Source organism: Cebus imitator, unplaced genomic scaffold (assembly GCF_001604975.1).
Source record: "Cebus imitator isolate Cc_AM_T3 unplaced genomic scaffold, Cebus_imitator-1.0 Scaffold61, whole genome shotgun sequence".
NCBI classification, from domain to species: Eukaryota; Metazoa; Chordata; class Mammalia; order Primates; family Cebidae; genus Cebus; species Cebus imitator.
The window spans coordinates 324,817-348,552 of record NW_016107376.1 but is presented as its reverse complement, the minus strand read 5'-3'; the positions used below and the strand labels follow the sequence as shown (position 1 = coordinate 348,552).

Below are 23,736 nucleotides of genomic sequence, written 5' to 3'. Positions count from 1 at the left end.
CATTGCAACCACTGCCTTCTGAGTTCAAGTAATTCTCCTGCCTCAGCCTCCTGAGGAGCTGGGATTACAGGCACGCACCACCATGCACAGCTAATTTTTTGTATTTTTAGTAGAGACGAGGTTTCACCACGTTGGACAGGCTGGTCTCTAACTCCTGGCTAGTTGTCTGCCTGGCTCAGCCTCCCAAAGTGTTGGGATTACAGGCATGAGCCACGGTGCCCAGCACCCCCAAAGGAAATAATTTTAGAGATAAAAGCTTGTTCTAGTGTGGGCTCTGGCAATGTCAGTTACATTTTCCTTGGGCAATTCATGTGACCATTCTAGATGCTTTTTCTTCACTTTCTCCTCCCAGTCCTTTATCCCTGATGTGGCAATCGGAGGTTTCTTTCACATGGTGGGTACCCTTGCCCACATATGGTCTTCTTGCTCTGATGTTCCATGACAAAAGAATGCTTTTGTCCCTGATGTTAAAGGCCTGATACGTTCCCTGTGTCTCCCCCAAACCCAGGGTGTAGATTTTCCTTAACTTCCTTTCTTTTCTCTTAATGTTTAATTCCCAAGCCATGTTTAAGTAAGTTTCTTTATCTAGCTATTGTGCCAGGTGAAGTCCACACCAGAGTCTGAGCTGTCTTAAGTCCAATGGTGCAAGCTTCTTCAAGTGAGCATGCTGTGTCACTGTTTTTGTATGAAACTCAGACTCTTCATGTGTCAATTCAGTGTGAGCAGTCTTTAAATCAAAGGGTACACATTTTACTCTATGTATATTTTTAATGTTTTATGTATACATATATGTTTGCAAGACAGATATGTTGCCAATATTTAAATATTAAAACATTTCGAGTAAAAATACACATTTGCATTTTCTTCTTGAGGACTCAGAAAGCCCTGGAAGCGCTTGGCTTGCATTTCCACATGACAGATATCGGCTGGAAAATTCACTCATTGTGTGCAGCCTGCAGCTTCTCCCTCAGGAATTTCTTCTTTCTTACCTGATGCACACAGTAGCTTATGAAGAAAGGAAATTTGCAACCACTGTTTTAAAGCGAAGGTGGATTTTGCTTATCACCTTCATGCTGTTAGTTGAGTGCTTCCAGATTTTCAACAGATTATGATTGTGGAGATGAGGGCAGGAGGCATGTTAGGAATTGATTGTTTGATGATAGCTCACCCTGACTTTCATGCTGTTAGATGCATTGCTCAATACCCAGCAGAGGAAAGAGTTCAGGAGCTGTACACTAAAAAAGGACTGAAATAATTGTGCAAATTGTTAGCAATAGTCCGGAAAGCAAATGGACTTTTACATTGTCAAATTTAACTGAAAGCCCTTCTATTCAGGTGTAGTTTACGGACAACTTAGTATTAATATTTTGGAGTGTGCGTGTGTGTGTGTGTGTGTGCGTGTGTGTGTTAGAGACAGAGTCTTGTTCTGTCATTCAGGCTGGAGTGTAATGGCACCATCATAGTTCACTGCAGCCTCCAATTCCTGGGCTCAAGTGATTCTCCTGCCTCAGCCTCCCAGGTAACTGGGGCTACAGGTTATTATTTTGATAATAATAAAAGAGATTGTGACTCTTAAAAATTAGATTCACTATTGATAACACTGAATCCGGATCAGATACTTAAGGAAAACAAAGGAAAAAGTTAAGGGTTATAGGCAAATAAGAATGGGTAAAACAGAAAGCTTGGGGTGTACTGGGGGCTTTTGTTGTTGCTGTTGTTTTTAATCTTAAATTACTAAACATCATATTGGAGATGAGCAAGGAAGCAAAAATGAGTTTGGAGTACTTCTTTTCCAGTTAGGCTTTGATAGACATATGATTCACACCTTGGAACACATACTATACAATCAAACCCTTGCTGAGATAGTCTGCTGCCTATTGGATAGATAGCTGGGCCTGTAATGGAAACAAATGAATGTTTTGGTGATGTTTTCAGGACAGAACAGATAGAGAAAATAAAATTCCATTAACTATTAAGCAGCATGCTGTTTTCTCTGTGCTTTAGAGACAGATGTAAAAAGCTCATGCTTAAGGGATTGGGTGGGGTTCCTATTTGCTGGAGAAAGATACCCCAGCGTGGAGAAACGAGCAGTGTCTGTCTCTGATGCTCCTTCCAAAGGCCAGTGTGCCCTGCTCCACTTTTGCTTACTGCTGACCTCTTCTCCCACCTTGACTTCGTGCACTCATTCCAACCACTTTCTGCTTCTGTGCTTGCTTTGCTTCAACATTTCAGTTATAGAAACATGTATACCAAACAAGAAACCTGTCTCTATCTGGTAATATGGAACAAAAATTATACTGTTGTTTAAAAAAGTATTCATGAATGCTTGTAGAAGTCAAAATAGAAGCATATTTTAACTGGTGCGAGAGCTCCTTTTCTTTCTCTCCTTTGAAGAGAATGTAATTGTGAAACCAATTCACCAGAGATGTGTGATTCAATACAGATCATACCAAGGCCCAGTTAAAATTTAGCTTTACTTTAATCTCAAGAAGGCAACCATTATAGACACTTGAAAATAATGAAGCTACATTGTTAAAAAAAAAAAAAACTTCTATAGTTTAGAGTTTTTATTTTTTCATTTTGGCTACCTGACATTCTCAGCTTAGATGACTCATGAGACATTTTGAGGATGAATATAAATTTGTAGACAGGATAACAAAATAGCTTCCCGTAGTCAAAGACTTTAGAGTTTTGGTCTTTTGACATCTTTTTGGTCCATATATTCACTGACTTGGGCGCATCATATCCTTATTAATATAGAGTCCTCTATAAAATAGGTGATCGTGACAATAACAGCTTTATTCTTGTGTTAATTTGCCCAATACTGGCTATACTTTTAAATGTTTTTTTTATACATACATCTACACACCTATATAATCTCTTCATTGTTAGTCAAGAAGGAGTTCATTTTGCGGCCTGGGCAACATAGTGAGACCCTATCTCTGCAAAAAATAAAAAAATAAAAATAAAAATAGCCAGCTACTCAGGAGGCTGAGGCAGGAGGATCACTTGAGGCCTGGAGGTCGAGGTTGCAGTGAGCTATGATTCCAACACTGCATTCCAGCCTGAGCAACAGAATGGCACTCTGTTGATCAGTAATATCTGCTTTAACATATTATTTAATGAATTACCCATAGATAGCCCCAAATCTGTTTATTCTGCCTTAAGACATTTTTGGCACATTGATTCTTTTCTTTTACTTTCCTGTTTCTTTATTTATTGAAGATGGTCTCATTCCCATTTTTTGTCTCTGTAAAACTGATAATAAAGAGAGTAATCATATCTCCAATGAATCCTTTCTGAATCTGAAAAAATATACTCTAAGAGTTCATATCATTTGTAACATATATAGTTTTTCATATATTCTCAATTTATCCTAATTTTTAAATTGTAAATATTAGAAATGTCTATCATATTCAGACTGTGGATTCATTTAGATTCAAATTTAAGAACTGTGACCTTGAGATGACCCCTAAGAACTTAGAAGTTTTTCATGGTAGTTTCAACCAGAATGGTGAAATTGTTGCCAGATTTAATTAGATATTAATCAATGAGGGTATTGGCAAATGTATATTTAGCCATGCATTTTTTTGTTTTTCTCTAGGTTTTATATCTATAAGACTGCTTATAAACAAGGATTTTCTAAAACTATAAAAACAAATATACAATCAGTTTTTTAGGAAAACGAAGAGTAAGAGGAGAATTTCTGTTTCCAAAATTATAGGCAGCCCTAAATGCATTAATGGTGTGCCTGTATGTGTGTTAAGATTGCAGCATCTAACATCAGTTAGATTCGCTGAGAATCTGTTACTTTCAACATCAAATAGCCATCTCCAGAACCAGGAACTCTCTTGATTCTTCTATTTATTCAGCAACACTAAACCGATGTTATTTTTTGGTTTCCTGTGTCTCTCTTTTCTAATACTTTTGGCTCCCTCTCTAGTCTTTTATCTCCTTCCCATGGTTTTGTCCATGAAACAAGAAGATCTTACTGTCTTTCCCCCCTGTATGAAATTCAGATCTAACATGTAGCAACCTGCTTTTTCTTTTGCAGATTCCTGTCTTGGTCACACAGATAAGTTCAACCAATCATCCAGTGAAAGTCGGACTTTCTGATGCATTTGTCGTTGTTCACAGGATCCAACAAATTCCCAGTAAGTAGAAGAAGGGCAGTCGCAATGAGTGAGCCTCTGTGGGGTAAATTTAAAGGAAATTGACCTGAAGAAGATGTACCTGAAGAAAAAAAAAAAAAAAAAACAGCTAATTGATTAGCTGATTGATGCTTGCTAATTCTCTTGTTTGGCTTATAACTCCTGTTGGACTATCTCTGTCATCCTTGAACTAACTCAGGTGAAGAGAAATTAAATAGCCAAGTCAAGAATGTGTAGTTTTGGATTTTTTTTCTTGTTTTTTGTTTTTTTTTTTCCTTTCTTTTGATTTGGGGTCTTAGTCTGTCACCCAGGCTGGAGTGCAGTGGTGCAGTCACAGCTCACTGCAGCCTTGACCTTTCAGGTTCAAATGAGTCTCCTATCTCAGTATCCTGAGTAGCTGGGACCACAGGCATGCACCACCATGCTCAGCTAATTTTTTAAATTATTATTATTGGAATAAATGAGGTCTTGCTATGTTGCCCAGCCTGGCCTTGAACCCCCTAGCTCAAGTGGTCCTCCTGCCTAGGTCTCCCAAAGTGCTGGGATTACAGGCCTGAGCCACCATGCCCAGCTAGATTCTTTGGGATAGTTGGCTTGGCTAAGCAGATATAGTTCTTTTATTAATAAGAATGACATAGAACAGTGACAAATTATTTGATTGATAGGCATATGACTTTTCATATATGTTTATCTTAAGTTTCTGAGCAAAACCACAGCTTTGTGCTATCTTACATTTAATGTATTTGTGTAAAACTGTTTTAGAGTCTAAAGGGAGATGAAAGAAAAAGTACGAATTTAGGTAAATAAAAATCTGGGTGGAGCTGTACCTACCACCAGAGAAGATACGTATTTTCTTTAAATTATGTTTGCCCATCTAGCCTAGTTTACATTTTGTAGCATAAAAAGGGATGTGTTACTCTGGACAACTGTTTGTCACATTAGAAACTAAAATGCTAACTGCATTAGCCATTCTGATCCTACAAAGAGGCATCTGTTGAAAGTTTCTGGTTTTTGAATCTTCTTTACTCCAAAAGCAGTCCTGAAAGATGCTCTGCTGTGGTAGCACTTGGAGTTGGGGTGGGGGGTGTTTGTGTCCTATGTGTTCTTATTTAAAGAAATGGGAGATAAGAAAATATATCTCAAGATGAAATCATTTTTCTTTTGTGTTGAAAGTTCTTTTTCTTCTTTGATTTCATTAGAGTGGTAATTTATCACATGCACATGCTCTTTGGTCATGACTTGAGGTGATTCTACTTAATTATGTCAACTCTCAAATATAGAAAGCAATTGGAGTGGAAGCTATAATTTTTAAAGCAATGGATTAGCAGGAACATTATAAGGGTTTCTTACAACTGTAAGCTATCTCACAATTGAATGGTGATTTTACAACTGAATGGCATTCATACATGATGGTTCTGCTTGGCGAAGAACATGGGCTTTCTCCTTGTTAGCTGAGAATTTGTGGGAGGCAATATTCAAGGGAATTGTTAAAGCAGATTTTCCAGAAACTAAATTGTACTGTGAACAAAGCAAGGATGTATTAATATGTGTAGGCAACATAAAGGCATCCCGACAAGCTCTTAAATAAGAGGCCAAACCCTGGGACAGCTGAAGTTGGCTTCTGTTTGAGGACGGCTGTTCTCACATTCTTTCTTTCAGTGCTCTTAAATCAAGCATGGCTGGAGTCAATTATTGCACGAGTAGAAGGACATACTAGTTTTAGTTTATTTCTTGGTTCTTTTTTCATTGCTGAAAAAAAAATTATTTGCAGCTTGCTCAGCAGGGCTCCCAGTCCATATTGTTGTTCTGATATATTATTGCTTAAAGAAAAAGACCAACCAAAATATGTTTTTTTTACAAATGTATTTTATTATGCAAGTATTATGTTGGTATATTCCCTATGATAAAATTGTAGTTAGCTATCAGGGCCCTAAAGCATAATTGTGCATCTCTTGTTGTGCTATGAAAGGATAACTATTATGTGTTGGGGGAAAAATATTTTCAAATATAAATCTCATTGAATAAATTGGCAAAATTCATATGAATTTTCAGACCAGATTATGTCTGAAGTTTGGGACTCAGCAGTTATCTAAAATAACCCAGACTTAGAGTTCAGAGAAAAGCTTCCCTCAGACAATTTTCATACTGGAACAGCAGTCCCATGTCCTGTTATCCTTACTGTTCCATCTTGAGAAAATTAACCAAGAAGGAATGGAATATTTGGGTCTCTAGTTCTGCCATCGCTGCTGTTAGACGGGACCGTACTTAGGCAAGAAAATTAGAATGGCTATGTTCTACTTAAAAATCATTTTGGGAACAAAAAATTTTATCTCCTTCAAAGTATCTCCCATATTTATAAAGCATAACTGTGTCTGTTACATGAGATTCTGTATAAAAGAGATATATTGTTGCATTGTATTCTCAGCTAACAAAAAGCACATCTTTATGCCAGAGATTAGGATAACCCAAGATTAGCACAATACAAATTATACCAATATATTTCTTTTGTGAGAAATAAGTTGATTCCTACAGATCTGTGTTACTTATTCAACTATCAGAGTTTAGAACAATGTAAGTTTTTTTTTTTCAAAATTCAGTTCCCTTATTTAGCAACACTCACTGTTAAGAATTTTCTTTGTAGGAAATTTAAACACTTTGCCTCTGTTACCTTCCCCTCCCCCCACCACAAGAAGATTTAGGGAACAAATTATTTTATCCTAAGTAATGAGTAGTTTCATTTCTTCTGTATTCCAAGGCGTGTTACATAGAACCTTGTTCTCATAAGATCAATTTTCTATTCTTTTAATTATTTTGGTTACATAGGTTGTAGAACCTTTGGCTTCATGTAGCCATGGAAACATGGGAATGTGAGCTCAAGCCTGGAAAATAGTTTTTCCCAGTAGATCACCATGACTGTACCCTTGTTATCAGATTTGGTTAAGATTTAGTAAAGCATTCAAAAATCTGTAAAGCAATTTTAATTTATTTATTATTAAAACGTCTCCCCGTTCATTCTTCCTAACATCAACAAAAAAAACACTTGTTTTTCTGTTTTTAAAGACCTCCAAATAGTTTCAATGTATTTCAATAATTTTAATGTAACTTTCAAGCATAATTAATTAAAGTAGCTTTCTTCTTTCAAAAAGGATTGGGTGAGCTGATAGTTTAACTGTCAAAGACAATTCAGGCATTGTTAGTAAATTGATAAATCCTTCAGAGCTTACAAGAGAAATACCTTTGTCCCATCAAAAAGAGAGAAAAAAGTCTATAGTAAAACAAAGGCTTATGTTAAAAAAGGTGGAAATTACAAGTAAAGAAAGTGTAAGGAATATTGTCATTTGATTATTGGTCATGAAATGTTAAACATTTTATTTAACTTATATAACATTTTTTCTACATGAAATGAACATCTTAGTACCTAAAATGCAATGTGTATACAGCATGCATTCCTGGCAGAGAGTAAGTAGTATACTTGTACTTAAAATTACTGTATTTTTCCATCATCATTATCACTTTAAAAAATAGCAATACTGACTTAGATGTCACTGCCAAGCCCCGGTGCCCATCAGAGTGGAACCACTGATTTCCACTGAGAAACACATTGACAGTGTGCCTCTGGTACTCCAGTTGTCTCTATGTTCTTGTGTGTTATTTTATGTCTCTTAATAAGACTTGTGTTTGTCTGTCTGTCTGTCCATCTGTATTTCTCTAAATCACTGTTTTTCATAAAATGTATGTGTAAAACTTTAGAAGCAGAAAGAACCATAGAGATCAGCTAATTCAGTATCCACAGGTACAGCTATGAAAAACAGATCTAAGTACAGCACTGACTTTGGTTGTTCATTTCAGAAATAAGAATATAAAAATATACTTATGATTAGAAGGATAGCACATTATTCTGAGTAATTTATAAATTAACAGGAAACCCAAAGAGGAAAATTTAAATTACCTAGAAATCTACTACTGAGAAATAGCGATAAATGTTTTCACGTATCTGTTTCCGACTATTTATTTGTAATATGCACATATATGAACATACATACACAGTAAGAAGATTGGCATTGTGTTTTGTAAATAATTGTGTCCCCTGTTTTCACCTTCATACATAAAACATACTTTTTCTACACTGTTAATATCTGTCTAAAATGTAGTCATTAATGGCTTTAACAAATTTCTTTGTTATAGAATTTATGTAACCTGTCACTAAAGAGGTTGGTTACATAGTATGCATCTCATATTAATTGTCAGTAAAATGGTGCTGAACATCCTTGTTTTTAAATTTGTACATGTATCTGATTCTCAAAAAGTGAATTTGTGAATGCTGAATGTTAATATTGTTTTGAATGTGTTTTGACAAATTGCTTTCTATCAAGGGTTGTACCACTTACTACCCATCACCATTATATTAAAAGTATCCCATTTCCCCAAGTGCTTTCTATTATTAATTTTTAGCTTTGCAAATTGGATAAGCACAAAATGGTATTTCATTGTTGCTCTAATTGTCTTTTGATTACCAGAAAGTTTTAACATTGTCATATATTCATGTGTCATTTGTAATTTCCATAATTTCTTTTTAAATAGCTCTATTAAGTAATTCTTTCTCAGCTGCAGCTCATGTCCTTCCAAATCCTTACACAACATGCAGAGACCTTGCTGGACACGTGCACAGTTCTCACTAGTGCCACTTGTTTGTTTCTCTCTCTTCCAACGTAGCATTTTGAATTTCAATCTTAATCTCTGGCGTGCTGACTTACCCCATCAGGCCTCACTGTTTCTGTGCCTTCCAAGCTTAATGAGCCTGATGTTTCCCGTAAGAAACTCAGAAAATCCATTCATGCCGTGTGGTTCTTTAATTTGGAAAATTTAAGGCCATGCCATTTAAGTAAAGAGAAAGTTACGTTAACACACACACGCAGGGCCTTGCACTAGAAGCCAATCTGGAAAGCAGCTGACCTCACTTAAAATCGTTCTACTCCAAGTTATGACAATGACTATACTGAATCCCTTAGAATATTCCTTATTTTTTCCAGTCACAGTACATTACTTGGTACTTTCTTAATATCAAGCCTCTTTTCCTCAGTATCTGCTGTTTCAAATGTACTGACATTCGTGCTGTAATGCACATTTCCTTTGCTGGTTATGATTCATGGCTCCATAAGAAACATTTAGCATTTTCAGAAATAAAACTGACAATTAACTAGTAAAAATACTACAAAGAGGGTCGTTGAACACTTTAAGGAACATTTTTATGTACATATTTTGCCATACATGGTCTCTTTATAAGTTTAAAGACCATACAACACTTTTTTCCTTATTTTGGATGGAGTCTCACTCTGTCGCCCAGGCTGGAGCGCAGTGGCACGATCTCGGCTCACTGCAACCTCCACCTCCTGGGTTCAAGAGCTTCTCCTGCCCCAGCCTCCTGAGTGGCTGGAATTACAGGCACGTGCCACCACACCTGGCTAATTTTTGTATTTTTAGTAGAGACGGGATTTCACTACGTTGGCCAGAAGGATCCTGAACTAACCTCAAGTGATCCTTCTGCTTCAGCCTCCCAAAGTGCTGGGATTACGGGTGTGAGCCACCTTGCCTGGCCCAGACAGCAATATTTTAAAATTATTTTTAGACACTGAGTAAAATAACCTTAACAGGTGAAAACACAGCTTTGCCCATGAACTATGCAAACTATTTAAGCTTTAATTAACAGTAATAATAATAGCATAGACCAGTGTGCTATTCAGAACTTCCTGTGCTGGTGGAAATGTTGTGAATCCAAATTGTATAGCATGAACTCACTAGCCACATGTGGCTACTATGAACCTGAAATATGACTAGTGAGCCTGAGAAATTGAATTTTTCAATGAATTTATTTCCTTAATTGTAAGTTATATAGCCATATGTGCCTAGTGGCTATCATGTTGGATAAGGGTAACAATAGACCATATCGACATATTTAAATAAAATATTAAATGCCAAGTATAACACTTACATAAACATTACTTTTATTCCTTCTTTGCTTTTTAAAAGGCCTTACAATATTAAATATGAATTTTCAAATATGTGTATTTATTAAATAAATTTTCCAACATAACCATTATAACTAATTTTTCCCATAGAAAACAATTTGCCATTTGATTTAGTGGTAGGAAACATTCACTATAATTATGTAGCAGCTACAATAAAAAATATGAGTTCAAAACTTATGAAAAATATAAATAATCTTGGAAAAACTTGAACTTTTTGAACCCCGTTCAAGCCCTTTCAGAGGAACAGGGCCAAATTGGTTGTTTTTGAAATTGTAGTCCTCTCATTCATTTAAAAACAGATCAATCTACAGATGTCCAGTAAATTGTGTCACCTTACTGTTTGCTCACCTCAAAATGGAAAACCCTTCAAAATTATTCATTTTCCGAAAGATAAAATTGCTTCTCGTTACAGCACAATTTCGTTGGGTGCTTACATTCTCAAGTATGCACTAGCTCACCAAAGGCTCAACAAAAGGAGAAACAAATAGAAATCATGAGGTTTTCTCATAACATAACTAGTCATAAAACACTTCCAAGATAGAAAGCATTGTTCAAAATGTTATTTTATTAGTTTGATGCATCCATTTCTAATGTAAGCTTGTTAACTGACCCTGACTTGATTTTTAAAGACAAGTAAAAAAATCTAAAAAGTTTCAGAAATCACTGATTAAGCAATTTTTACATATTTGAGAATTTTTCTAAAATTTGTATGAACAAAAAAGCTTTCTTCAGGGACTTGTTAAATTCTTTCATTTATTTCATTTTCTGTATTAACATTTAATCCTCCTATGCAATACTTCTTAGAGAAAGTAAATTTTTAGCAATTCAGAGCTGTGTCTAGCTGGGAGCAGTGGCTGATGCCTGTCATCCCAGCACTTTAGGAGGCCAAGGTGGGAGGATCACTTGAGCCTGCGAGTTCCAGACCAGCCTGGAATGAAGACATTGGAGACTTGGAAGGGTGGGAACAGGTAGAGGGTTTGGGGATGAGAAAGTACATATTGGGCACAATGTACACTATTTGGGTGACAGAAGCACTAAAAGCACAAACTTCACTGCTACACAATACATCCATGTAATAAAACTTCACTGGTACCCCTTAAATTTATACAAATTTTAAAAAGAAAGAAAAGAAAAAACATCTGCTTCAGAGGCTGCCTCTGAGGCTTTCATTTTGGGATATTGTTTTCTGAGCCCCAACACACCCAGTTCAATTTAATGAAGTCACGATCTCCTTTGTGAAAAAGAAAAAAGAAAAGAGATGTCATGACTTGGCAAATATGTATCATGGCTTCTTCCCATGAGTCTCGGGGGTAGAGAGGCACGTCCCCCTGCTAAAACACCAGGTTCGGGACAAGCAGCCCTCAGCAAGTGGAACCACGATATTGTCACAGGCCTGCATTTCCACCTGCCACACTTGCCCACTGTAACACTGTGTGGACCATTTACTGTCTCACCACTGGTTCTGGTTCTCTCTTTTTTCCTCAATTTTTTTCTTTTATTGGTGCATAATACTTTACATATGCGGGACATGTGCGTGTGTTACATGCATAGACTGTGTAATCAGATCAGCGTATTTGGAGTATCCATCACCTTGAGTGTTTATCATCAGTTAATGTCTTGGGAACATTTCAAGTCTAGGGCAAAGTAATTATCAAAGGAAGGCAGGAAATGTAGATGGTTTAAGCCATTAGTAAAGTATATGTGGGAGAAAAAGAAGTGTGAAGGTTGTTTTAGGTCCTATTTTTTATTTCCTTTCTGCTTACTCAAGTAATTTAGGAACTCTGGCCATTTAGATTTTTCCATGTCCTGAAACTTTTTGCAAGGAGTGAGGGAATGTTGACAGAAAAAGGTTTATATTAGCACTTGATGCTTACCTAAGGTTTGTGTTTTATTGAATGCATAATAAATTATTATTTCAGAAAATTAGAACTACAGAGAGAATTTTTTAAAATGATTTTGGCAAATGCATTTTTTATTCATAGCTATTTATTTAGCAACTCCAACTAGCTAATTCTGCTAATGCATTGCACTTTTCTGTGGGAAGCTTGTAGCTACTATAATAGTGTCAATTTTATCTCAAGAATCTCTTTTTTTCCTGAGTCTTCATGCTGGAAATGAATGTTGTGGTTGTACGATACAGACTATTTCCATTAAAGAGTACTCAATAAACGGTGCTTCTGCTGGACTTGATTTCAACTAGAAAATAAATAAGATACAACCATATAGAGCCAGTCATTAAGCACTGACAACACATAAATAAGGAAATTTTAGCAAATCATTCACTTGACAATTCAGACAAAGTATTATAATACTTATACAATGTGAGTAAGTCAAGTTAGGAGATTCCTCATATATTCTCTATGTGAATGTTAAGCTTTCAAGATGGGAAAATCAACTAGATCATGGCTAATCATACCTCAAGATACTCATTAGTCTGTGTTCACTTCAGCTAGAGTGGATATTGATCAAAGAAGATTCTTGGTGTTTCCATATGATCACATTGTCCCTCCTGCTGATACCAATCAGGCTTTCTAAAACGTGCAATATTTGCACTTTGCAACACGTCACCTTCAGATTTTGATCACTGAACTACATTTTCTTTCTCTCTGTCAATCTGCTCAGATTTAATTTTTCTTACTTTTTAAAAGCTACTAACGGATGAATATTGATCTATTGAAGTTGAATTACCATCATGAAGACTTTTGGCTTATTCTTGAAGAAGACACATGAGCGAAATATTTCTGGAATCAAATGAAAGCTTCTGGCATTGGCGGGGCAACCAGAATTCTAATTACTTGTTTCTGACAGAGGTATCTTTGAAATACTACATAAATGACCATTTGGAAGCTGTTATTAATTGGCGGGTCATCAAACAAAAATCATTCTCATTAATTTGGGTTTTGTTAAATTCATCTCCTCCCAATAGTTAGAGGTCTCTAAGCAGGTAATAGATCTAGCATAGCAAAAAAGTTCACTCTCCTTACCCCATATGCACAATCAGTAACTCTCAGAAGCTTCTCAATTGTTGTCAGTAGTTGAGAATTTCAAAGTATAATATGAAATAAAAGGAATACTAGTGTTTTAATCACCAACTAATATGACAGACAGTGTGCAAACTTTAGCATGAAGGCTCAAGGACCCCCATCCTAGGGATCTTATGGAAAGGCCATATTATTTATTTATTTATAAGAACTTAATTGTTTACCAAAGTACATGGGAAAGGAATGAATCCTATTTAGACACAGATAGAAGAGGAGCCATCTTTTTATTTTCTTTAAAAGCTAAAAAGAAAAGAAAAAATGTGATTTATTTGCTTCATGAAATGTTACTATGTACCACGAATTGGGCATTTTCTCTGACTTTTTGTGAAGTTTACTTTTTGAAGAATGTATATGCATCTTTCAGTTACACCAAAAACAAAAAAAAATCATTCGGTTAGAGTTCTTAAACAGTCTTAATTTCAACAGAGTTCTTAAACAGTTCCAATCTGATACCCCTAAGATATTTTTAGCCAGTGACCCAGAGCTACTCTTAGTCCCAAAAGGGTTTGCTTCTATCCTTTCCCCACCCATTCTGCAACAGAATTTCATCGTGAATAATTAGAAGTAGATAAAAATATATGAGTAGAAAAAAGGAGAGATACTTATAGGTTATAAGTAAGTGTTTGACAGCCTCTGCAAATTCTCTGATGAATAAGTATCTTCCTTTTCTGAACACTTTCACTAAAAGGCAACTCACTATCATCTGGGCCACCACACTCCCTGCTCTAATTTTAGAGGAGGTCATCGTTGGGTCTAATTATTTCATCATAAATTTAACTTTCTTTAAGTGGAGAATGGAGAAGAATTGCTAGAAGCTTCATTCCAGGATTTTAGCGTGATTTCAGTACATTTAGATCTATTGGGATTAGATTATTAAATGCAGCATATAACTTGTATGATCTAAAGTTGCCATATTAAAGTTAGACAAAAATTGTATCTAATATGTATTGAGCATTTTCAATGTGAAAACGACTGTCTAGCAATATTCCTATGTCATTTTAATCCTCAAAGCAATGTAGTAATATAAGCACTATTATCCCTATTTTATAAATAAGGAAACTTAAACAGAGAATAGCTGGCAAAGGAACCCAAGGTCACACAGATTTCTCATAGCAAAACTGAGGTTTGAACCAAGACAGAATGTTCTAGAGCACATATCGTTAACCACTATGACATTACTTTTCCAAATTGGATACTGTGATACTTTTAAAATAACTTCTTATGGACAGATGCAGTGGCTCACACCTGTAATCCCAGCACTTTGGGAGACAAAAGTAGTAGAATTTCTTGAGCCCAGGAGTTCAAGATCAGCCTGGGCAACATAGCAAGACCCGGTTTCTACCAAAAAAGTTTTAACAAATTAACTGGGCAAGAGGGTACATGCCTGTAATCCCAGCTCTTTGGGAGGCCAAAGCTGGAGGATCACTTGATCCTAGGAGTTGAAGACCAGCCTGAGCAACATAGCCAGACCCTGTTTTTACAAAAAATAAGAAAAAATTTAAGTGGATATGGTGGCACATGCCTGTAGTCCCAGCTACTTGGGAGACTAAGGTGGGAAGATCGCTTGAGCCCAGGAGGTCCAGGATGCATTGAGCTGTGATTGCACCACTGGTTGGGCAACAGAGGGAAACCCTGTCTCAAAAATAAAAATAACAATAGTTTACAGCCTCAATAATTACTTATAGATGTGATATTACTCCAAAAATGCATTCTTATCACTATAGGCATTTCAAGAGTGGAATAAAATTCTGACAGCTTTATTTTTCCACTTACACTGACTAAACCCAAGTGAGCACATTAGCATAAGGCTTAAAAGAAAATTTTAAGTATACGTACATATTTTGTTCTGGTTAGATGTTAAAATGTGTTTGCTTATATTTATCTGATTTTAAATGATTAGAGTTCTTGTCAAAGTCTCCATCTATCTTCTTCCTCAGGGACATTGATGGATTTGCCAATGATTTATAAACTACATTGTGCAATATAAATGCTAATTAACCTTCCTTAGATATGATACTGTATATTTAATACGTTGCAATCCTTATTTTTAAAGTGATTTAAGTTCCTTTTTTCTTCCAGCTTTATGAAGATATAGTTGACAAATAAAAATCATATATATTTAAGATATACAGGGTGATGATTTGTTATATTTATACATGCTGAAATGTTCTGCACAATCAAGCTAATTAACACATTCATCATCTCACATTTGTGTGTGTGTGTGGTGAGAACACCAAAAAATCTATTATTTAATTTCAAACACAATACAATATTATTAACTATGATCACCAGGAAATATAAGAATGATTTTACTTCTGTTTTACTTTTTTTTTTTTTTATTACACTTTAAGTTCTGGGGTACGTGTGCAGAACATGCAGGTTTGTTACATAGGTATACACATGCTGAGGAAGTTTATTCTAAACTTTTAAAGCAATCACATTGTTATTCTCTACTAACTTTATTTAGATTGTGAAACATTTCTAATTACCCATTTCTAAACACTTCAGCTTTAGTATAGAAGAAATGGTATTATCTTACCTTCTTGATTTCATGAGTGAAAATCTTTGAAAATATGTAAATCTATTCAAAAAATCTGTAGTATAGGCTGAGTGACAATGAGTTGGCGCCTTAAGAGGTAAGTGAGATATCTGAGACCTGATCAACACTTTCAACTTTATTAATAGAAAGACTTCTGATTACTTGGCATGTGATTTTTACATATTTTATAATCAGTCTTCTCACAGGGTGAGGCTTAATTTTAAAACCACATCAGCCCACATGTATATAATTCTATGTCTGTTATTAAAATACTGTTGTTTTGTATGTGGGGAAATGTTAAAAGTTAATTTCTTTCCATTTTTGTTTTTCTAGATGTTCGGAGAAGAACAATTTATGAATACCACCGAGTGGAGCTACAAATGTCAAAAATTACCAACATTTCGGCTGTGGAGATGACCCCATTACCTAGTAAGTGAATATGTAAACCTAGGTGGAAAATATGATTTGCAAATTTGATGATCTGATCTGTTTAATAGTTATAATAATGATATTAAATAACTACCATTACAATTGTGTTTGGCATGCATGGGCATTTTGATCCTGAGTATTGGGGGACAGGGATGTTTATTTTGGCTGAGCGATCTCTTTTCCCCCAAGTTGCCTGTTGGTCTTGATGAATTTGTACTTTCCTATTTCCTAGCATGCCTCCAGTTTAACAGATGTGGCCCCTGTGTGTCTTCTCAGATTGGCTTCAACTGCAGTTGGTGTAGTAAACTTCAAAGGTAAAAATATAATAATAATAAAAATAATAAAACTTAAAAAGGCTTCCTGCTTCTACTCTCCCACTGAATTTGAAGTGGATATCAACTGTATGGCATATGTATGCATTAGCAATATTGTGTGTATGAAAGTGACCAAGAGCCTTTATAGTCAATAAGGCCAATATCTGACCTATATTTATAATTTTCCGTGGGACTTAAAATACATGATGATTATAGAGCAGTTGGTGAGTCTGTAAACTAAAGTTTTGATTCATATTCTACAGAAAGCATGGTGTGAGATATCTTTTCATAGCAAGGGTGGTTTATAATAATCATATGAACATTCTTAATAAATTCCTATGCAACATCTCAAAGGTTATTAGTCAAGATTGGAGATACAGTCTAATACAAAAATAGAACACATGGTTTTGACCTCATGTTGTAACTAGCAACCCTGAAACTTAAGCTGCATAATTTACTGGGGTCACGGAGGTTTACTGATTTTTAGAAGTGGCAAAGATGATTTTTCAGTTCCTAGAGTTTTTCAGAGACTGAATAATCATTTGTTGGAAATACAGGACAAAGACTTGCAAATTTGTTTTGTATTTTCTCAACCACTTTGTGCATCAGTTATGGTCTGGGTACTGGGAACACAGCAGCAAACAATATTGACATGGTCCCTGCCCCCTATGAAGTTTACAGTCTGCCTAGGAATAAGTCCTCTTCTCACCTTCACAGCCTATGACAAATGTCTCTTTCCCCAGGAGGAAAACCAAATAATCATGCTGTTAGTTTGCATATGTTACACCTGAGTTTTCGGTTGTATGAGCGGTCTGTCTTATTATCTTCTTGCTGTAGCATTTGCTATAATGATAAAGACATGCTCTAGGAATACTTTAAAACTTATTGAAGAATTTGAAAGTAAAATGCCAATATTTCTATCACAAGCTTTGGGAAACATTTTTAATTTACTAACCTTGGAGCAACTACTGCAGTATTATGGCTAGAACAATATTTATGATAACATCTGTATTGTTTTCAATTTAATGGGGCATTCTAGTAATTTCCTTTGTGAAGTGAATTCCAAATAATAAAAAAGCAAGCAGGCAGTTTGCATTTTTAAAAGGAGATTTTTAAGTTAGTTATATATCCAAAGTAGGAGAAACTGCTATAAAAGCAAGGGTTTATGGTTATTTATACTGATATTTTACTAAGTTTTTCATAACGATTATGTGCATATCAGAAGTTATTCAAAATCTGTTTAGATAATGACCTAAGGGAATCTAAAGAGATGGCGTTTTAATATGTATATGTAAGGGATTCTGAGCTGAGAAATGGAAAATGTCCAAAGGAACTAAATCGGAGGCACCAGTTTGGGCTGCATACCTACTTTAAGATGCATTTCAGCAAGATCCATTTCAGTGATCACCTTGTCCAAGTCTGCGTGAGGTGCCTATGGGCTGTGTTTCTCTGCATCCTGGGCAAACTGCCATCCTTCGCATTTCAGTAGGCCTTGCTGATGCTTGTTCATTTGTCTGTCTTCTTTGCTAGGCTCTAAGTTTATTAAAGGCAGAGACCATATCCAATTTGTCCTTATATCTCCAGAGCCTAAGAACATACCTGGGACTGCAGGAGAAAAAAAAAAAAAAAAAAAAAAAAGGATGAACAAATGAATATTGATTAGGTCCCAAATGAAGGAATCATACTTAAATTTCTCTGGCACAAAGGGTTTCCCAAGATGAGGGACTTGCAGTGCTAAAACTAGGAAAGTCCAGAAAAAACAAAAACAAAAACAAAAAAAAAAACAAGGACCATTTGGCCACCTTAACTAGGAGACAATTAGGATAATTTTTGACTTAAATTGTGTTATGGTAAATGAAGGCTTTGAAGATTCATCTAGAAATTTGCTTAGCACTGACCATTTCACTTTTTAATATAAATTTTTGATGAAATGTATGTTTAAAGTTCCAGAAAAGCAATTTTGACAATCAAAACATATCTGCAAGTTGGAATCTCCTTCTGCTGTTAATACTTTCAATTTATTGAGAGGTGTCTCTGCCAGACATTAAGCCAAGAAATTTTCAAATACCACACTTAACATTTTCACAGTGAAGGAAACTGACATTTTAGGAGCTAAGCTACTTGTGCAGGGTCTAATAGCTCTTCAAGCAGTAAGTGTGGAATCAAACCTCCATCTCTGTGATGCTCAGCTTTTGGTCTTGTTTTTTCGGCACCTGTTCTGCGTAACACTTGCCAGGCTGCAGGTGCATTAAGCAAGATAATTTTCATTGCTTTCTGAAAAATTGTAGACATATTACTGAAAAATTAATCTTTCCTAGTTGATGCCGCAAGAAAGTATCATGGTTTTGAAACTGGCATTAGAAGAATGAGAGGAAAATTGAATAAATTCTAAGACTTTTGCATATTTTTTAAAGCATAGTTTAAGATTACTGGGGAAAAGAGAGTTGGTGAGGCATATGAATGAGAAAGAAATTCATCTAAGAACATTGCTAAAAAAACCATGAGTTTTCTGAATGTTACCATTTGGTGTTTTATTGAATACCAAACATTTATTTAAAACCTTGGCTTGATTTTTAATTCTTCAGCAACCCAGTTATATACCCATCAAAACCTATTTAATTAATCAGTTTAACTATGCCTCATTGCACTTTTGTTCAACTTAATTTCCCCACTGCATTTTATTAATTTCTCCTTAGACTTGTAAGCTTCAAAACTCTTTGCTTTGCTACCCAGAAGCATTTCCCCAGACTTTAGAGCTTTTATGAACAAATTCAACAAAACAAGAGAAGTCTTATCCTAAGCAGCACAAAAATTACCCCTCTGATTCTTTTTCTCCCATTGTTCTTACTTTCCTCTTTGTGCTTAACTTATCCCTGAATGACAATCACTTGGTGGTAATTACTGAACTCAAGCTGGGCTTGCTCTAAAAAGATAATTTTAATTGGTTTATTTCATTTAATTCCCATTTTTCAAGGAGCAAAAACTAAGGCAAAATATTTGCAATGGCTTCCCCAAGCTGTAAGAGAATTTGAGTTATAGGAATGTAAAAAGATCCATAATTGCAAGTGCTTACTTAAATTACTTGGTCCATTTCTTTGAACTAGGAGTGCTTTTGTTTCCTCATTGCAAACTAAGGATAACTAATCAGTCACTTTCAACTGTACCTTATAGCTTCACTCATTCAACACAAATGTATGAGTGTTGCTGATCAAGTCACTCACCAAGGTTGCGCATTGAGTATTGAAAAAAGACAGACAAAATCACTTCCTTAGGAGAGCTTCCATTTTGGTATGGGGAGTCAGAGTTTAAGCAAATAGATATATAGAAAATAGAGTTAAGAGTGATGAGTGTTACAGGAAGAGAAATAAACAGGGCAATATAAGGGATAATACAAAAAAATTGGTAACAACAGATGTTTACTTCTTGGTATCGTTTTTAAGTAAACTTGCTCTTGTAAAGACAGCATGCTTTGATTAGCTTTTTTAGCTTTTTTTTTTTTTTTTTTNTGAGTCAGAGTCTTGCTCTGTCACCCAGGCTGGAGTGCAATGGTGTGATCTTGGCTCACTGCAACCTTTGCTTCCTAAGTTCAAGCGATTCCCCTGCCTCAGCCTCCCGAGTAGCTGGGAATACAGGTGTATGGCCCCACACCTGGCTAATTTTTTGTATTTTTAGTAAAGGCAGGGTTTCACCGTGTTAGCCAGAATAGTCTTGATCTCCTGACCTCATGATCTGCCCGCCTCAGCCACCCAAAGTGCTAAGATTACAGGCATGAGCCACCGCGGCCGGCTGCTTTGATTAGTTTTTAAATGAAAATGTATTTTTGCACTTAAAGTATTCATTCACTCACTTATTTACTTAACAATGTATTGAATGCCTAACACATGTCAGACATTGATCTAAACACTAAGATAGAGAAATAATCAAGTATTAATCAAAGCCGTAACTTTCATGGAGCTTGGAGTTTAGCTTAGTAGGCCAGAAAATTAATGAATTAATAATTAGTCAAAAGAAGTCAGATAGTAATGGGCTGTCTGCTGGATTTGAAAGACCCAGTAGTCATTCTTGACTGGGTGGCCAGGAAAGGCTTTTTGGAAGGGGTAATAATTAAATATCTGAATGATAGATAGGCAGCTACATCTAGATGAAAGCAAAGAGCATTGAAATGCCATTTGAATGACCCATGCAGTGGCCCTCTGATGGGTCTCTGCTTGACCAGATGAGGAAAAGAAATAATGTATTGGGGGAATTCCAAACTGGTTTTGGAGCGAGAGTGACATCAGATAGGCTCAGAAGGGTACCCAAGTACTGGGACACAGATGGTTCTGTAAGCTAGGGAGAATTTTATTCTCAGAATATTGGAAAGCACTTAGATTTTATAACTTATGCAAAGGAGGGATGTGATTTTGCCATATTTTAAAAATAGAACTTTGGGGCCAGGCCCGGTGGCTCACACCTGTAATCCCAGCACTTTGGGAGGTCGAGGCAGGAGGATCACGAGGTCAAGAGATGGAGGCCATCCTGGGCTAACATGGTGAAACGCCATCTCTACTAAAAATACAAAAATCAGCTGGGCTTGGTGGCGCATGCCTGAATTCCAGCTACTCAATAGGCTGAGGCAGAAGAATTGCTTGAACCCGGGAGGCGGAAGTTGCCAGTGAGCTGAGATTGTGCCACTGCACTCCCGCCTGGAGAGAGAGTGAGACTCCGTCTGAAAAAAAATAAATAAATAAAAAGAGGAACACTGGCTGCTTCATGGAGAACAGAGTTTTTGTTTGTTTGTTTGGGGAGTGGTTCAGAATGAAAAGGAAGAGGCTAGTAGTGAGCACGTGCAATAGTCCACGGGAGCTACCATAGTAACTTGAACAAGGACGATGATTCTGAGGATCAGGAGAGATGAATCAATGCAAGGCATTTTGGAAGGAAAAGGATTATTTTTGGGTGTCTGTGTGTGTGTGTGTGTACGCATGCGTGTGTCTGTGTTTAATCAAGTTTATTGAAGTATAATTTACATACAATAAAATACACACGTTTTAAGCATATGAGGCAGCTTTGAAAAGTGTAAATTCCCATGTAACCATCCCTGCATCAAAATATAGATTTCCTTCTTGTTCCCCTACAGCCAATTCCTCCTTACCACCACCACCTTATGTAGCACCCACTGATCTTATTTCTATCATCATACATTTATGCTGCCCAGTCTACGCAAAAAATAATGAGAATCAGACGGTATTTACAATTCTGAGTTTAGCTTTCTTTCACCCAACATAAATTTTTTTTGATGAATCTATACTGTGCTATTTCAAATATCAGAAATTTGGTCCTCTTAATTGCTGAGTAGGTGAATACAAAATAATTTGTTTACTATTTGCCCGCCGATGAAGATTTGGGTTGTTTTTAGAGGCTATTATGAGTAATGAAGAAACCCACTATGAATATTCATGTACAACTTTTTTTTTTTTTTACAGACAGATCTTTTTTTCTCTGGGTTGGGTGGTAAACGTATAACTTTATAAGGAACTATCAAATTGGTTTTCTATAGTGGTTGGCTGTTTTACATTTCTTTTTTTTTTTTTTAATTTTTCTTTAAGTTCTGGGATACNTTTTTTAATTTTTCTTTAAGTTCTGGGATACATGTACAGAACGTGCAGGTTTGCTACATAGGTATACATGTGCCATGGTGGTTTGCTGCACCTATCAACCCGTCATCTAGGTTTTAAACCCTGAATGCATTAGGTATTTGTCCTAATGCTCTCCCTCCCTTTGTCCCCCACCCCGTGACAGGCCACAGTGTGTCCCTGAATCTGCGTGTTCTCATTGTTCAACTCCCCCTTGGGAGTGAGAATATGTAGTGTTTGGTTTTCAGAAACGGATTATTCACTAATGAATTAAAAGTGAAGTAGAGGGAAAAAGAAGAATCAAGGATACTTCTTAGATTTTTGTTTCAGCAACTTGCTGGATGTTGGCACTTGTTTGAGATGGGTAAGACAGCACAAGAAATAACGACTAGGATACAGAGAAATAAAGAGTTTGTTTGGGGACAAGGTAAGTCTGAGATGCTTATCAGACTTCAAGTAGAACTATTAAGTAGATAGGGGATATGTGAGCCAGGAATTCCAAGAAAGGCTAGAGGTTCAGACTGGAGAGTCATTATCATATAGATAGTGTTTAAATTCATGGAACTGAATGAGATCAGCTGTGGAGAGAGTATAAAATGAAAGCAGCTTAAGAGGTTTCAGAAACTCACCTTGTGGCATGGAATCATAAGGTATGATGCTAATTTTTCATTACATAGAATTATTTTAAGTATATTTGCATACATATATGTTTGCAAATAGAGAATACCTCTGAAAAGATTTGTGAGAAACTGACAACAATATTTGTAGCTTGGGGAAGAAGTGAACAGGGAGAGACATGAGAGTGTTACTGTTTATTACGGACTTTTTGTATAATTTGAATTTTTGTCGCCTGAATTGGGAGACAGAAGGAGGAACCAGCAAAAGGAGAAAGAAATAACGTAAGCTCTTCTAAGGAGTAGAAATGCACTCTTACTCATTTTCGCATCTTCCACAATACCCAACACAGTGTCTGGACAAATTTGGATATGCTACACACACAGGTGGACTGAATTATGCAGATAATTGAGGCAGGGAATTTCTACTTCCCTGAGAATTCTAATTGCTCATTTTGGCCATTACTATCCACTCAGTTTTATCAGTGTTAACCAAATTACTATAGAGAGAACTAAGCTGGTGCATGGCATAAGATGTCAGTATTCACAGTGAAGCATGTAACACTTAATCTCTTGGTGTTAATCTTTTGGTGCCTCACTTTAAAACAAAATTTTCCACCTTATATTTTCTTAGATCCAGTCAAAGTTATAAGCTTGTTCCTGGTAAAAACGTGAATAAAAGTATTCCATGATTCCATCCATTAAAAGAATAAACAGAATAATCCCATCCTTATTATCAGTAAAGACATGTATTTACAGAATAGTAATATCACATAATTATTTGAGAAAAAATATGAGATGATGGAAAAACGATGTTTCCTAACAACTTTTCTACACTTTTTGAACTTTGCTATTTCTATTGCATTTCCCTGAGTGTATTCTGGAACTGCTGTTTTTTTCCATTGAATGAACTTAATTCCTTTGTGGTAATGAAAAGAGAAATAAAAAGAATTACCTATATTTCATAAATTAATTAATGTACAATTAGGTGCCAGTTTTATACTTGT

At 35.9% G+C, this 23,736-nt stretch overlaps 1 protein-coding gene across 1 annotated transcript in view; it reads left to right on the top strand.

Moving 5' to 3' along the window:
- Positions 1 to 23,736, top strand: part of PLXDC2 (plexin domain containing 2) — a 427,121-nt gene that overhangs the window by 318,151 nt on the left and 85,234 nt on the right. Inside the window, exons 7-9 of the mRNA XM_037739047.1 lie at positions 4,055 to 4,154; positions 16,091 to 16,186; positions 16,419 to 16,500. Coding sequence (XP_037594975.1) covers positions 4,055 to 4,154; positions 16,091 to 16,186; positions 16,419 to 16,500 — 278 coding nt within the window. The remainder of the gene's footprint in view (positions 1 to 4,054; positions 4,155 to 16,090; positions 16,187 to 16,418; positions 16,501 to 23,736) is intronic.